The sequence below is a fragment of the Cyprinodon tularosa genome, unplaced genomic scaffold (assembly GCF_016077235.1).
Source record: "Cyprinodon tularosa strain WSP-4 unplaced genomic scaffold, ASM1607723v1 ctg408, whole genome shotgun sequence".
NCBI classification, from domain to species: domain Eukaryota; kingdom Metazoa; phylum Chordata; class Actinopteri; order Cyprinodontiformes; family Cyprinodontidae; genus Cyprinodon; species Cyprinodon tularosa.
In genome coordinates this window covers 290,896-303,905 of record NW_024039128.1, presented here as the reverse complement: position 1 = coordinate 303,905, position 13,010 = coordinate 290,896, and the positions used below count along the sequence as shown (strand labels likewise).

At 40.7% G+C, this 13,010-nt stretch overlaps 1 protein-coding gene across 2 annotated transcripts in view; it reads right to left on the bottom strand.

The window, feature by feature from the left end:
* Positions 1-11,832: 11,832 nt before the first annotated feature.
* Positions 11,833-13,010, bottom strand: part of kcnh3 (potassium voltage-gated channel, subfamily H (eag-related), member 3) — a 138,320-nt gene continuing 137,142 nt past the window's right edge. For both annotated transcript variants that reach the window (XM_038298480.1, XM_038298481.1), the window contains exon 14: positions 11,833-12,941. In XM_038298480.1, coding sequence (XP_038154408.1) covers positions 11,979-12,941 — 963 coding nt within the window. In that variant the 3' untranslated portion in view covers positions 11,833-11,978. The remainder of the gene's footprint in view (positions 12,942-13,010) is intronic.

Sequence of the window (13,010 nt, the reverse complement as noted above, 5' to 3'; positions counted from 1 at the left end):
TGTATTGCATCTTCTTCTTCACAATACCCCATAGATTTTCTATGGGGTTAAGGTCAGGAGAGTTTGCTGGCCAATTAAGAACAGGGATACCATGGTCCTTCAACCAGGTACTGGTAGCTTTGGCACTGTGTGCAGGTGCCAAGTCCTGTTGGAAAATGAAATCTGCATCTCCAAAAAGTTGGTCAGCTGCAGGAAGCATGAAGTGCTCTAAAACTTCCTGGTATGTGGCTGCGTTGACCCTGGACCTCAGAAAACACAATGGACCAACACCAGCAGATGACATGGCACCCCAAACCATCACTGACTGTGGAAACTTTACACTGGACTTCAAGCAACGTGGATGAAGTGCCTCTCTTCTTTTCCTCCAGACTCTAGGACCTTGATTTCCAAAGGAAATGCAAAATTTACTTTCATCAGAGAACATGACTTTGGACCACTCACCAGCAGTCCAGTCCTGTTTCTCTTTAGCCCAGGCAAGACGCTTCTGACGCTGTCTGTGGTTCAAGAGTGGCTTGACACAAGGAATGCGACAGCAGAAACCCATGTCTTTCATACGTCTGTGTGTGGTGGTTCTTGAAGCACTCACTCCAGCTGCAGTCCACTCTTTGTGAATCTCCCCCACATTTTTGAATGGGTTTTGTTTCACAATCCTCTCCAGGGTGCGGTTATCTCTCTTGCTTGTACACTTTTTTCGACCACATCTTTTCCTTCCCTTCGCCTCTCTATTAATGTGCTTGGACACTGAGCTCTGTGAACAGCCAGCCTCTTTAGCGATGACCTTTTGTGTCTTGCCCTCCTTGTGCAAGCTGTCGATGGTCGTCTTTTGGACAACTGTCAAGTCAGCAGTCTTCCCCATGATTGTGTAGCCTATAGAACTAGACTGAAAGACCATTTAAAGGCTTTTGCAGGTGGTTTGAGTTAATTAGCTGATTAGAGTGTGGCACCAGGGGCCATCAATTTGGAACCTTTTCACAATATTCTAATTTTCTGATATGATGAATTTGAGATTTTCATTTGTTGTCATTTGTAATCATCAAAATTAAACAAAATAAACATCTGAAATATATGAGTTTGTATGTAATGTATGAATATAATATACAAGTTTCACTTTTTAAATGGAATTACTGAAATCAATCTACTTTTTCATGATATTCTAATTTTATGACCAGCACCTGTATACTTCAAAACAGTTCCGAAGCTACAAGTCCTTGGAGTCTCATGTGCAGTTCATGAATGGATGGGTTCAGGAGCTGCACATCATAAAGCCAGCAAACAGTGGGAACACAGTAATCCGTACGAAGGTAAGCTGTGATCAGACGGGCTCTGGAACCTGCTAGTTTAGCAACTGCTAACCGCTAGTGCTAACAACCACTCACGCATTTAATCTACTTTTAACTAGCTGCTATGTGTTTCAAAGGTGTAGTTAGTAACGTTAACTGCCAACCCTCCGGGTTTCTCGCGTATTTGAGCCTTTTCCCGCTGCCGTTTTTATTATTTTCCCGTAAAAGATCCCAACTTTGAAGGAAATAAACAATGTAGGCTATAAAATAAAACCGTGCATCTTTAACTTACCAGAATGAAAATGCAGGGAACACACTCTCATTGACATTGGAATACTGTGGAAAGTTATGTTCGGTCGTCTTACAGCCGCGATCCAAGCTAGCCGACGACTCTTTATCTCTGAAAGCTTGGTCTCCATGGTTACGCCTCCAGTCAGGAAAGCGGTGGAAAGTTAACCCATTTTCTATGTTTTTCCCATGGTGATCACGTGTTGCGCTGTTACAGCCCGCAATACAGCAACGGTTTACCATGGTTGAAATCAAGTTAAGGTGAAATTAATCAAATTAAAACACGGCTGAGAGGGAGTACAGTATGTGGTAGTCATAGGCAGTAGTCTGAGCTGCGGTAAAAGACGCATTCAACATGGCGGCGACGCGAAGTGCTTACGTCATGACGACCAAGCCCTATTGGTGGGGACATGTCCACACCAGTCCTTAAGGAAGTTACGCCTATGATTGTTTAGATCAACTTGTCTTCTTTATAGCTTTTATTCGGTGCTTTACTGCATTTGTTTTGGGAAAATATGAGGAAAAAATAAATACAGAAAAAAAAAATATATTTTTTAAAATTGCAAAATAATTTATAGGGTGGCTAATGCCAAAGAAAGGGTGGCTGAAGCCACCCTTAAATAGGTCTAACGACGCTTATGGTGGACTCGTACTCGTCGTCTCCCGCTTTATCCGGAACCGGGTCACGGGGCAGCAGACTAAGCAGAGACTCCCAGACTTCCCTCTCTGCAGACACCTCCTCCAGCTCATTCTGAAGCGTGGTCTGCGCTGTTATTCCATGCCACAACGCCAGAGGGCCAATCAGGAACTAGCTGTGGGTCTAGATACGGCCGAGGCGCTGAGGAAATGGGGGCATGTTTGTGCGAGATCCAGGTGGAAAAAGGGTTCTCGCGCACCTCGCTCTTCTAGCTGCTCCATCTTCAGTCGTTTTCCATAATGGAGGTCAGACAAACAAAACAAGCCGTTAAGGAACCAAACAGGAAATAGGCATAGTGTAGACGGGATGTAGATTTGACCAATCAGAGGCCTCCTGTCTGCGGTCACCTACAATTTTGGAGAGGTGCAGCAGAGTGTCTGCGGAAGGGGGCGGGGCATATCTGCATTCACTGCGATGCAGACGGTTATGTTAAATATCAGAGTGGACGTTGGTTCTTAATGTCCAAAATAATTATCATGGTTTATGGCATAACATAGCCTGAGCTAAACAGCATGATCAAATGCAGAATGGGTCCTGAAATGGAAATCAGCACGATTCCCGTCAGTAAGGTAGAACACTTCAATCAAAACAATAAGATCATAACGCAGCAGTTTTGAGTTGTTTGAGCATTTTAACGTTTAAAAAACTCTATTAAAGGATTCCATACAGCCTCAAACTCTGCAGCCCTTCCCCTGGTTATAAAACATTAAGACATTATAGATGCCATCTCCTTTCATAGGAGATGGCATCATCCACATCATCCTCCATCATCCACATATGTATGGAGGGCACATCAATTATTCTCCAGGACAGAGCTACCATCCTGTGATATAGAGTCCACTTTCCTTCCAAACACTGAATGCATGAGTCTGGCTCATCAGGAGACGACTGATTGAACCGGGATAATTTATGTTCCCATCAACCATTTGTATTGTAATAGTTTAATTCTAGTGTTTATAGGTTTTGGCACATTTAGATCACTTGTTCCAGAATAAGAGCTCCACCTGGATCAGTGGCCCACTAAAACCATTTAAGATCAAATACGCTTCCACTGGTTCAGTTTGCTGCAGTCAGCATAAAGATGCTGATCAATAGAATCTAAATGTCTCCAAGGCCTTCAGAAGGACTTTCAATGTTTTTATTTAACCTTGATTCTGAATAGTTTTTGTTTGTTTAATCACATATATGTGAATAAGAGCTGTGATGTTTTTTTCCACTGGAGAAAAGGTTTATATCTTACCTTTACACTAAAAGATTTAATTTATGCCTGACCATGTGGACTCATGTTGATGTGTTTCCAGGTGAAAATGGCTTCTGTCCCCCTCTGGGTTTATTGCTGCACATCTGGAGCATGTATGCACAATTAACCATTTCATCTGCAAACGGCTATAACCTGTGGCATCATGAACACGGCTGATGTTATGATGTAACTGAATCGTTCTGATCAAAATGTCAGGCATTAATGCTGTTCGATGGGGAATCCTTTCCTTACTACTCTGACTGCGATGCTACATCTACCTGCTACACCTTCAGCGGCTCTGAGCTGGTTTTGAACAACCAAAACTTCTCTTTCACAATGTGTCTGAATGTTAATCGTAGGGAAATCATATTGGATGGCCTCCGGTTTCCTATGGAGGACCAACTCTGCCATATTTAAAAATAAATAAATGCACAATAAATAAATAAGCATGCAATTAATTACACCCAAAATAAGATAAATAAATAGGTAGAAATTAAATTCTACAGTGAGACATAAATGTATATATCTCTTTTAAATAGCTTCTTTATTTATTTGCCTTTGTAATGTTTACCTTAGGGATGCACGATATAATGGGCCCCCTATCGGTATCGGCCTTAAAACTGATATCGGACATCGGCCACCCCACCGATATTTAACCCGATATTTGATCAGCTTCTGAGTTTCTAAAGTCTAAAAAAATAAAATAAAATACTACTTCTTCTTCCTCAAAAACGTCTTTTTTACAGACTTAAAAACTTCTAAAGATGAGGGAAAAAATATTGATACATTAAAATATCCCAATATCTTCATATGCTGATATATTGCCATTTAAAAACACCATATCAATCTCTTTTACTAATGAAATATTGCTATATGTCATCGTTATGCTACGAAATTCCCCGAAAATTCACAAAATGTTGCCATATTTTTATATGTTGATATATTGACGCGGTATCGATCTATTTTACTAACAAAATCTCACAAGAATTAGCAAAATATCACGAGAGTTTGTAACAGTACGATGAAATTTCACCAGATTTTGAAAGTAAAATAGATCGATACCGCGTTTTTAAAAATCAATTTGATATCAGCATATGAAAATATATTTGAGTATATTATTTTTCAAAGTGTCAGAAATGGATAACAAAGCTGCCATTTTCAATGACTACTTATTTTTGTCCAGCTTTAACATCGGTATCGATATCGGTTATCGGCTACATGAGTTTTAAAATATCGGCATATCGGATATCGGCCAAAATCCCAATATCCTGCATCCCTAGTTTACCTTATTTATTTTTTTGTCCTTTATATTATTTTTTTTACATTTCTGCCTTCCCTATGCTTATATATTTATTGAGCATTTATTTATTTCTTTATTAATTTTTAAATATGGCAGAGTTGGTCCTCCACAGTTTCCATCCAGCTTCCCTCTGAATTCCAGCCGCTGTAGCTCCGCCCCTCTTCTTTCTGTTGGGAGTCTCAATGTTTATCGTAACTCCACCCATTTATTGAAGCGCAGGGTTTTTAAGGTAAACAATCAGCTGGTTTTCCTTAGATAGAAAACTTTGAATCAATCTGACTGGATGATCTGGTGAACTGTAAAGTGACCTGAGATGACATGATGTGAATTTGGCACTATAGAAATAAACTGAATTTAATTGAAAAAGGAATTGTAGGAGCAGCCAAGGAAAGTGGGGACATTTTGAACGGCTACGACTGAAGATCATCAGTTCTCAGGTTAATATATGCGATTTTAATTCAACTTCACAATAACACTATAATAATTTAGATTTGGTCAGCTGGCATGATCCTGAGTCACTGTGTTTGTCACACTTGACTCTAGTAGCTCCAAAATCCTTTTACCCAAACCACAAGGAAATAATTATGTTACTTTAACGTTATCCATCCATTACACAAAGAACACAGGCTCAAAATAACACTCTAAAAATACTATGGTCACGTTAAACTGCATGAAGAGATATGAAAGTGAGTGGCAGCACCATGCTCTTACATATAGCTACAGGCAGGGGCCCCTGGGGGCCCCCTGGTTACATGTTGAGATGCGCTCTGAGGTGGTGGAGATAAAGCCTCTCATGAGCCGATGAATCTGAATTGCATTTCTGTGCCATATTTTCTCCTTGTTTCTGTCATCTAAATTTACTAGTCTGTTGCTGTGTGCGGGATGCTACGCCTAGCTTGCTTGGCGTTACCATGACAACGCATCTTCCACGAAGTTGTTTTAATTAGAACTCAAAATATTTAAATGAAAATCCAAATATAGGTTTAAATAAAATAAAAAAGGTCAAATAATTCTCCAAAAATATTCATGAGAAACTTATAAATTGTGCAAAGAATTTTTAATTTATTTTTATTATTTTTTTTTATCTCCCTCTCGCCACTAGGGGGTGATGCAGCACCCCCACTTCCTGCTGCCATGGTATGACCCATTTAAGTCTATCCTTATTGGTGTTTCATTTGGATTCTTTTGCATTTTTAGCTTTAGCAAAATCTAAATAATTCTGTTTGCAGAAGTTTCCTTTCTTTGACAGTAAATGGGATCAGGAAGGAAGGTTGAGGGCGGAGCCAGAAGCTGGAAGAACCGAGGCCTCTGAACCTCATGTGCTCTTCCGCTTCATCAACACACTGTTTAAATTAAGACACATAAGACGCAGGTTTTACAAAACAACACTTCTTTATTGTGATAACGTTTTGAATCCCAGTTTAAATCAGTATGTAACAGCAGTCTTTAATAAAATACATCTGGATCCCAGCAGCCTCCAACAGGGTGGGCAGCTTTCTGCTCCCTCTGGCCTGAACAGCTCAAAAACAGGCACATTTCTCATGCAAAAATAATAATAAAAAACATGCATTGATTTAAACCCCTATAGAACCCCCTCCCCCATAACATCTCACTGCAACCAGCCCACCCACCCACATGGCGCCACAACTCCGTGAGTAAAAAGTCCAAGAAGGTCACCTCAGCTCTTTGTGTAACAAAGTTAGAACCAGAATTCTGAGGGTCTATATTACAACAAATGGACGGTGCACAAAGCACCTCTATGAAACTCAGGTCCTGAGACTTCTATAGTGTTCCAGTCTGGGTGCTGTAGATCTAGCTCCAGGCTGAAGTCTCGTACCAGCTCCGCCGTCGGTCGGTCGGTCGGAGATGATATGTGTGTGCTACATAAGAACTGTGAGAGGTTCCACATGACTGCAGAACAGTCGTGTCTCTGCACAAATAAGAGCCTAAATAAAGTGGTTTCTTCTCAGAGGAAGGAGCAGGTGTTTATCAGTAGTTGGCATTGATGGCTTCTTCTGAACAAAGATGGCTGACTGGGGCGGAGTGGAGAAGGCACGCATGGCGGGATGGCTAAAGCTCAGGGGAAATTAGGATGTACAATCTGAACAAGCTGGCTTAAAAGCTGCTAAATAAATAAAGTTTTCAAATAATGAAGCAATGAAAAGCTTAGTTAATCATTTCAGCAATTAATTCAGGAACAGACTAGTTTTAAATAACTGCAAAAAATATCTAGAAAAAAGTCAAAATGTCTAAAATTAAGTGTATTTAGTCTTCATTTGAGCAGGTAACTATATGATCTGCCAAAGAAAAGAGACTTTTTACTCTTAAATTTAGATAATTAGATGATATGCACTCGAAATAAAACAATGCAACGTTTTTTTTCTTGAAATGTAAATTGTCTTGTTCTACTGGCAGAGTCTCAATTACCTCATCAGTTCCAGAAAAAAATTATTAGTATATTTAGTGTGGTGTATCTACATTTTGGTCATTATGGCTTACAGCTTTTAAAAACCAAAATTTATGTTTTAAAAAAAATAAAATATATAAGAACAATCTAAATGTCTTAATTGTGTTTTTTTCTATGGTTTACACAAAATCAGAGAAGATCAAAGAAAGGAAATATAAGTAAGTTCACTTTTAAAGAAATATTTTCCTTTGATCTGAGCAGGAAAGACAACAGAATAAGATGAATTATGTTTTAATTATTGTATTTCAAGTGCCTCATTACTAAATATCTTATTTCAAAGATAGTACCTGCTCACATTAAGATCAAATACACTTATTTTAAAATCAGTTTCTGACAAATGTCTCCTTAGATCTTTGAAAAGACTGTAACCAACAACAGGCCAATTATTGAGTGAGCTGGCTGTTAGCAGTAAACTGCATCGGAGCACATTAAAGAAAGTTTAGTGGAAGGAAAAATTGTTCTAGACAAAGGTGCAAAACAGGAGCGTCTTTTTAGGACGACAGAAGCACGGGACTTTATCGTATGACAGTCTGAGCCGCTTTTCTCAGGGAAACAAAAAATGTGTGATTCAAGATGAAAGATTGCAGGAAGGCACTTGCCCTCGCCATCACTGGACGCTGTCGGCAGCCAGGACGACGTGCCTAGAGGGCGGCCATCTTGGGTCAGACCACAGTTCAGGCAGCTGCTATCAGAATGAATAGGAAGGGCCTTAGATCTCATTATAATCACATGAGATAATATTAAAATAATCTCTTCCATGTCAAAACTAATTATAAAATGATCTTTCAGTTAGATTACACAGATTTATTCAGATTACAAATTATTTAAACTGAACTTAAACTGGATTAGATATAAGCAAAGCTAGATATTAAAGGAATAGTACACCCAAAACATGATTAGCCTTCATTTTCTACTCACCCCCATGCTGAACAACACTCTGGAGTACTTTTTTGATATCTCAAATGCATCTGGAGATCTGGGAGGCTTCTTGCTGTCTGCTGACATTCAAATAATGGAGGTCTATGGCGCCCGAGGCAGAAAGGTCCACAAAAGTCCACAAAAAACGTGTCAATATTCCTCCATACTGCTCGTCCAATGTATTCCAAGTGTCCTGAGTGGGTAGCGTCCATAATTTACTCGAAACGAAGTCATTTAGAATGTTTTTAGAGCATAAACAGTAGTGTATAGGATTTCCTGAAAGCCCGTTCACGAGTCTACGGAAACCGCGGCAGACCAAACCAGATGAAAGTGCGCATTCAGCTCGGCAAAGAACTCATGCTCTTCCTCAACACTGAAGTCCTCAGACATTTTTCTTTCGTTGTTTCTTTCTTTGCACAGGTAAACAGCACATTTCTTCTTCTACGCTTTCATTATCGGCAGAGCAGACGCTGAATGCGCACTTTCATCTGGTTTGGTCTGCCGGCTTCCGTAGCGTCGTGAACGCGCATGTGGGCGCTTTCAGGAAATCCTATACACTACTGTTTATGCTCTAAAAACATTCTAAATGACTTCGTTTCGAGTAAATTCTGGATGCTACCCACTCAGGACACTTGGAATACATTGGACGAGCAGTATGGAGGAATATTGACACGTTTTTTGTGGACTTTTATGGACCCTTCTGCCTCGGGCGCCATAGACCTCCATTATTTGAATGTCAGCAGACAGCAAGAAGCCTCCCAGATCTCCAGATGCATTTGAGATATCAAAAAAGTACTCCAGAGTGTTGTTCAGCATGGGGGTGAGTAGAAAATGAAGGCTAATCATTGTTTGGGTGTACTATTCCTTTAAGCAATTAAATATTAATATGATAAAAAGTTTGATATAAGATTGTTTTACAAATATATATTTATATAGTATATTATTATTATTATTCAGTATTTTTAAGGAATGCTCTTTGTTACTTAGTATTATGATCTATAAAGGAAAATTAAGAGTAAAGTTATTATTTTTTTTTTTTTAATAAATGTTATGTTAATTTTTTTTAATTTTCTGACTTTGTTCTAAAATCGTAATGAATGGTAAACTTATGTTGTGTCTAACTAAAGTCTTTTTGTCCTTTGTCTAAAACACTTTTATCATTATTTATGCAGATGTCAACAATTGTTCTTTTATAAGTTAATGTGTGTCATATATATTTATATTTTAGGAATTAGTTTTGGTCTTTTAATTGTTGAAATATCAGAGAATATTGTAATATTATCTCTGACTTGTCTCTCGTGTGATTAAAATGAGATCTGTTCATTCTGACAGCAGCTGTCTGAACTGTGGTCCGATCCAAGATGGCCGCCCTCTAGGCACGTCGGCCAGCGTCCAATGAGCTGTCTACGTATTTAATGTCTATGTCACTGACGCCATCTTTAAGGGGTCCTGGTACCTTCACATCCACTGGAAAAAATATCTAGAAATAAGTACAAAAAGTCAAATTCAGTGTTTTTACCCGTAACTTGAGCAGGTAAATGAGGTCGACAATGCAATGAGTATTTTTACTCCTAAAATAAGATAATTAGATAAGATGCACTTGAAATAAGACAATGCAATTGTTTTTTTCTTATTTTAAATGTCATTTGTGTTCCATTGGCAAAGTGTCTCACTTTCCTCCTCAATTCTAGAACAAATGCACTTATTTGAAGAAAAACTTGACCTATACTTTATGTTGTTCTATGTTAAGCCACGCTCTCCTAACATGCTGACCCTGTTCAAATATGGAGAGCAGTGTGTGAACGCTGGATGAAGAGCAGCCTGACTTTCATTGATAAAGGTTTGATTTTGCTTTTGTTGAAGGGAATCTCTGACATTCTCTAAAAAAGTATAAAAGTATTTTAGAAATCTGTGGTAATAAAAAGGGGGAAGCTGTCGTATTTGTTTAGTTTTGTTGTGCATTTTCCACAATGAGGTGTAAAAGCAACAGAATGAAATAATTAGATGTTACAAAAATGACCAAAACCTATTAATTTATAACTGAATAATTTCACTGGTTTGTTTTTCGTTCACTGGTTTGGACGTTTCTCCATTGTACCAGTTTAATGTTTGAAGCACAGCTGGAAAAACACAATCCTTAAAAACGGCTCTACTTCTTAATGTTTTTTTCTGTATCATAATTAACACAAATTTCTTCTGAGGTAGACATCTTAAAGTAATGAACTAATAAAGTTAATTTATTCAAGTGATTCCGTGTTGGTTTAACTCTTAAATGTAAGTTAAAAACTTAATAATTAACTATTTTGAAGATGTTAATTTAACTCTGGAGGGATTTGAACCATCAACCCTGAAACTCTGGGAGTTAAAGGAAAAGTTCAGTCAGCAAGGAATAATCAATGGATCATTATTTATAGCTAAAACTAATACGTTCGCAGTGAATTAATGAATTTAGCGTTAGTTTGTAAAAATCTTCCAGCAGTGACGTCACGGTGCGGTAAGCCTAGCGCCATTCTCCCTGCTTTCCAAGCTAAATCAATGGGAACTACTAGACACATCTGCAATCAACAACAATTATTGAAGATTTCCAGAGGACTTCACCATTGAAATTCACCAGAGCTATAGTGAAACTGACAATGCCCACGTGCATGGCAGCTGGATGCTGGAATACATCGGGTAAAAGTGAAAAAAAAGAGTTATTCCACCTTTCTGATTCCTGATCCTCCACGGACGGGTTGGTCGTTGGATCGCCAACTTGAAGAGGGAGGATTTGCCATCGAACTTCTGGCCAGAGAAAAAACCCGTAATATGTAGCCAACATTTGGAAGAAGAATGTTTTCAAGATGACTTGGATAATAGCGCGTTGTGACAAACACCAGATACAGCACTGGGACTTGATCAACAGCCGATACCGCACCGTGACGTCACTAACCAGTAGGTGGCAGTAGTGTTCTTTGACAAACATGGATGCCTCCAGTAAAGCACATTCACATGAAAATTAAAAACTGTTATCATTTAATTAACGGTATGGAATAATTTCATATTTAAAGAACTTTCAGAAGTTTGAACTCTGAATATGAGCGGATTTTTAACTCAATCCTACGCCGCCATGATGCAGCCGTTCAATTAAAATAATTTTCTATTGCTTTGATGTCATTCCAGTTATCTGTGTTTTTATTTGCTGTAGGCGTTAATCCTCTAAAAGAACAGAAAGAGGGACTTGAAAGATATGAAATAATTTATTTATGAATTTTCAATATTAAATGAGTAACATAAATCAGTTTTGGATTTGAATTTGCTGAGAAGCACCGTTTGGGATAAGTGTGCGGATCTAGGAACTAATTTCTTCCTTTCTTTTTGCTTTTCTCTTTGGCATGCAGCCCAACAGTACAGGGCGACCCCCCCACACCAACAGAGAACCAAGCCTTTCTGCTGTGATGGCAGGATGGGTTAATGGGCCCCGGGGCCGATGAATGCCTCCCTTTAGGAACTAAAAACTGGAGTGTTTTTACATTCCAGGCCCTGGCCTGCTGAGTGGGACCCATGGTTTTGGGGGATGAGTGTTTGTCCCGCCTCTGGGGGCGGGTATGTCTATTCTGGGATTAGAAACAAACAGCAGGGAGACGATCTCTGTGTGTCGGGAGCTGAGCGCGTTGATGATCAGTAGGCTGTGGGTTTGACTCCCCGGTGCTTCGGGTTCTCCTGCCTGTCAGATTGATCTGTTTCTATTCTACCTTTCCTGCTCTGACCTCGTTCTCACCGTCGCTTTGTTCTTCGCTGCGTCAACCTGTTTATAACACAGGATCCTCTTCATCAATGAAACTGAATTCCTCTGTGGAGCTTTTCCCCTCCTCTGTTTGTCGCCTCCACTCCTGCATCTCCACCTCCTGGGAAAACACGGGGGCTCTGGCCTCCTCCTGGCTTCCCTGTGGGTTCCACCTTGGTGGAGTGGGAACGTCTACTTTTGTTACGCTCCCAAAGCTCAGAGACGAGGGGAGGGACAGGGTGGAGGGATGGGGGGGAGCTACAGCGGATGGGATGGGGATGGAAAAGGAAGGCCTCAGCCGGTGACCCCCAGGAGAGGAGGAGACTGAGGAGGGAGCCGAGCGGTGAGAGGATACGGGAGGAGGTGTGTCCTGAGACGGGGGTGGGGGGAGCAGGCCTCTGCTGCCACAGCTGGTGGGTCGGGACTGGCAAGGAGACAGCGATGGCGAAGAGTTGAGGGAGACGGACAGGGAGAGTGAAGGTGAAGGGGTGTTAGAACGCAGGGGAGGCTGGTCCTGCAGTGGGGGTAAGAGGACCCCATTACTGGGGGACACCGGGGGGCTGCAGGGCCCCACGGATCCCCTCACAGGTTCTTCCTTAGACAAGAGGAAGTTCGTGCATGGTGTTTCCTCCATGCTCCCCCCTTTGGGGCTGGGGGGAGGCTGTGGTGATGCCGACGGAGGAGAATCCTGCTTTTTTGGTGAATGAGTTGGGAGAAGGCATCGTGGCAAACCCTCCACTTCTGGGGCTCCACTATCCAGTAGGGAGTGAGTGTCTGCTCTCTGGGGGGGGTAAGGCGTCGACGTGGGGGGCGCCGTGAACCAGGATGTGGACAGCAGCTGGCTGGCACTGCTCTGTGGCGGAGCGAGGCCGGACAGCGTGCTGGTCAGGATTGGCTGCGGAGCCGCTTGGAGGAGGGGCTTAAGCAGGCGAGCCATTTCCCGCAGCTCCTGACTGAGGTTGGACACTTGTTTGGAGAGCGAGTTCATCTGGACGATAAAGAGAAACAACAAACATCAGAGCATGACAATCCTCGAACAGGGGTGTCAAAAAACAAA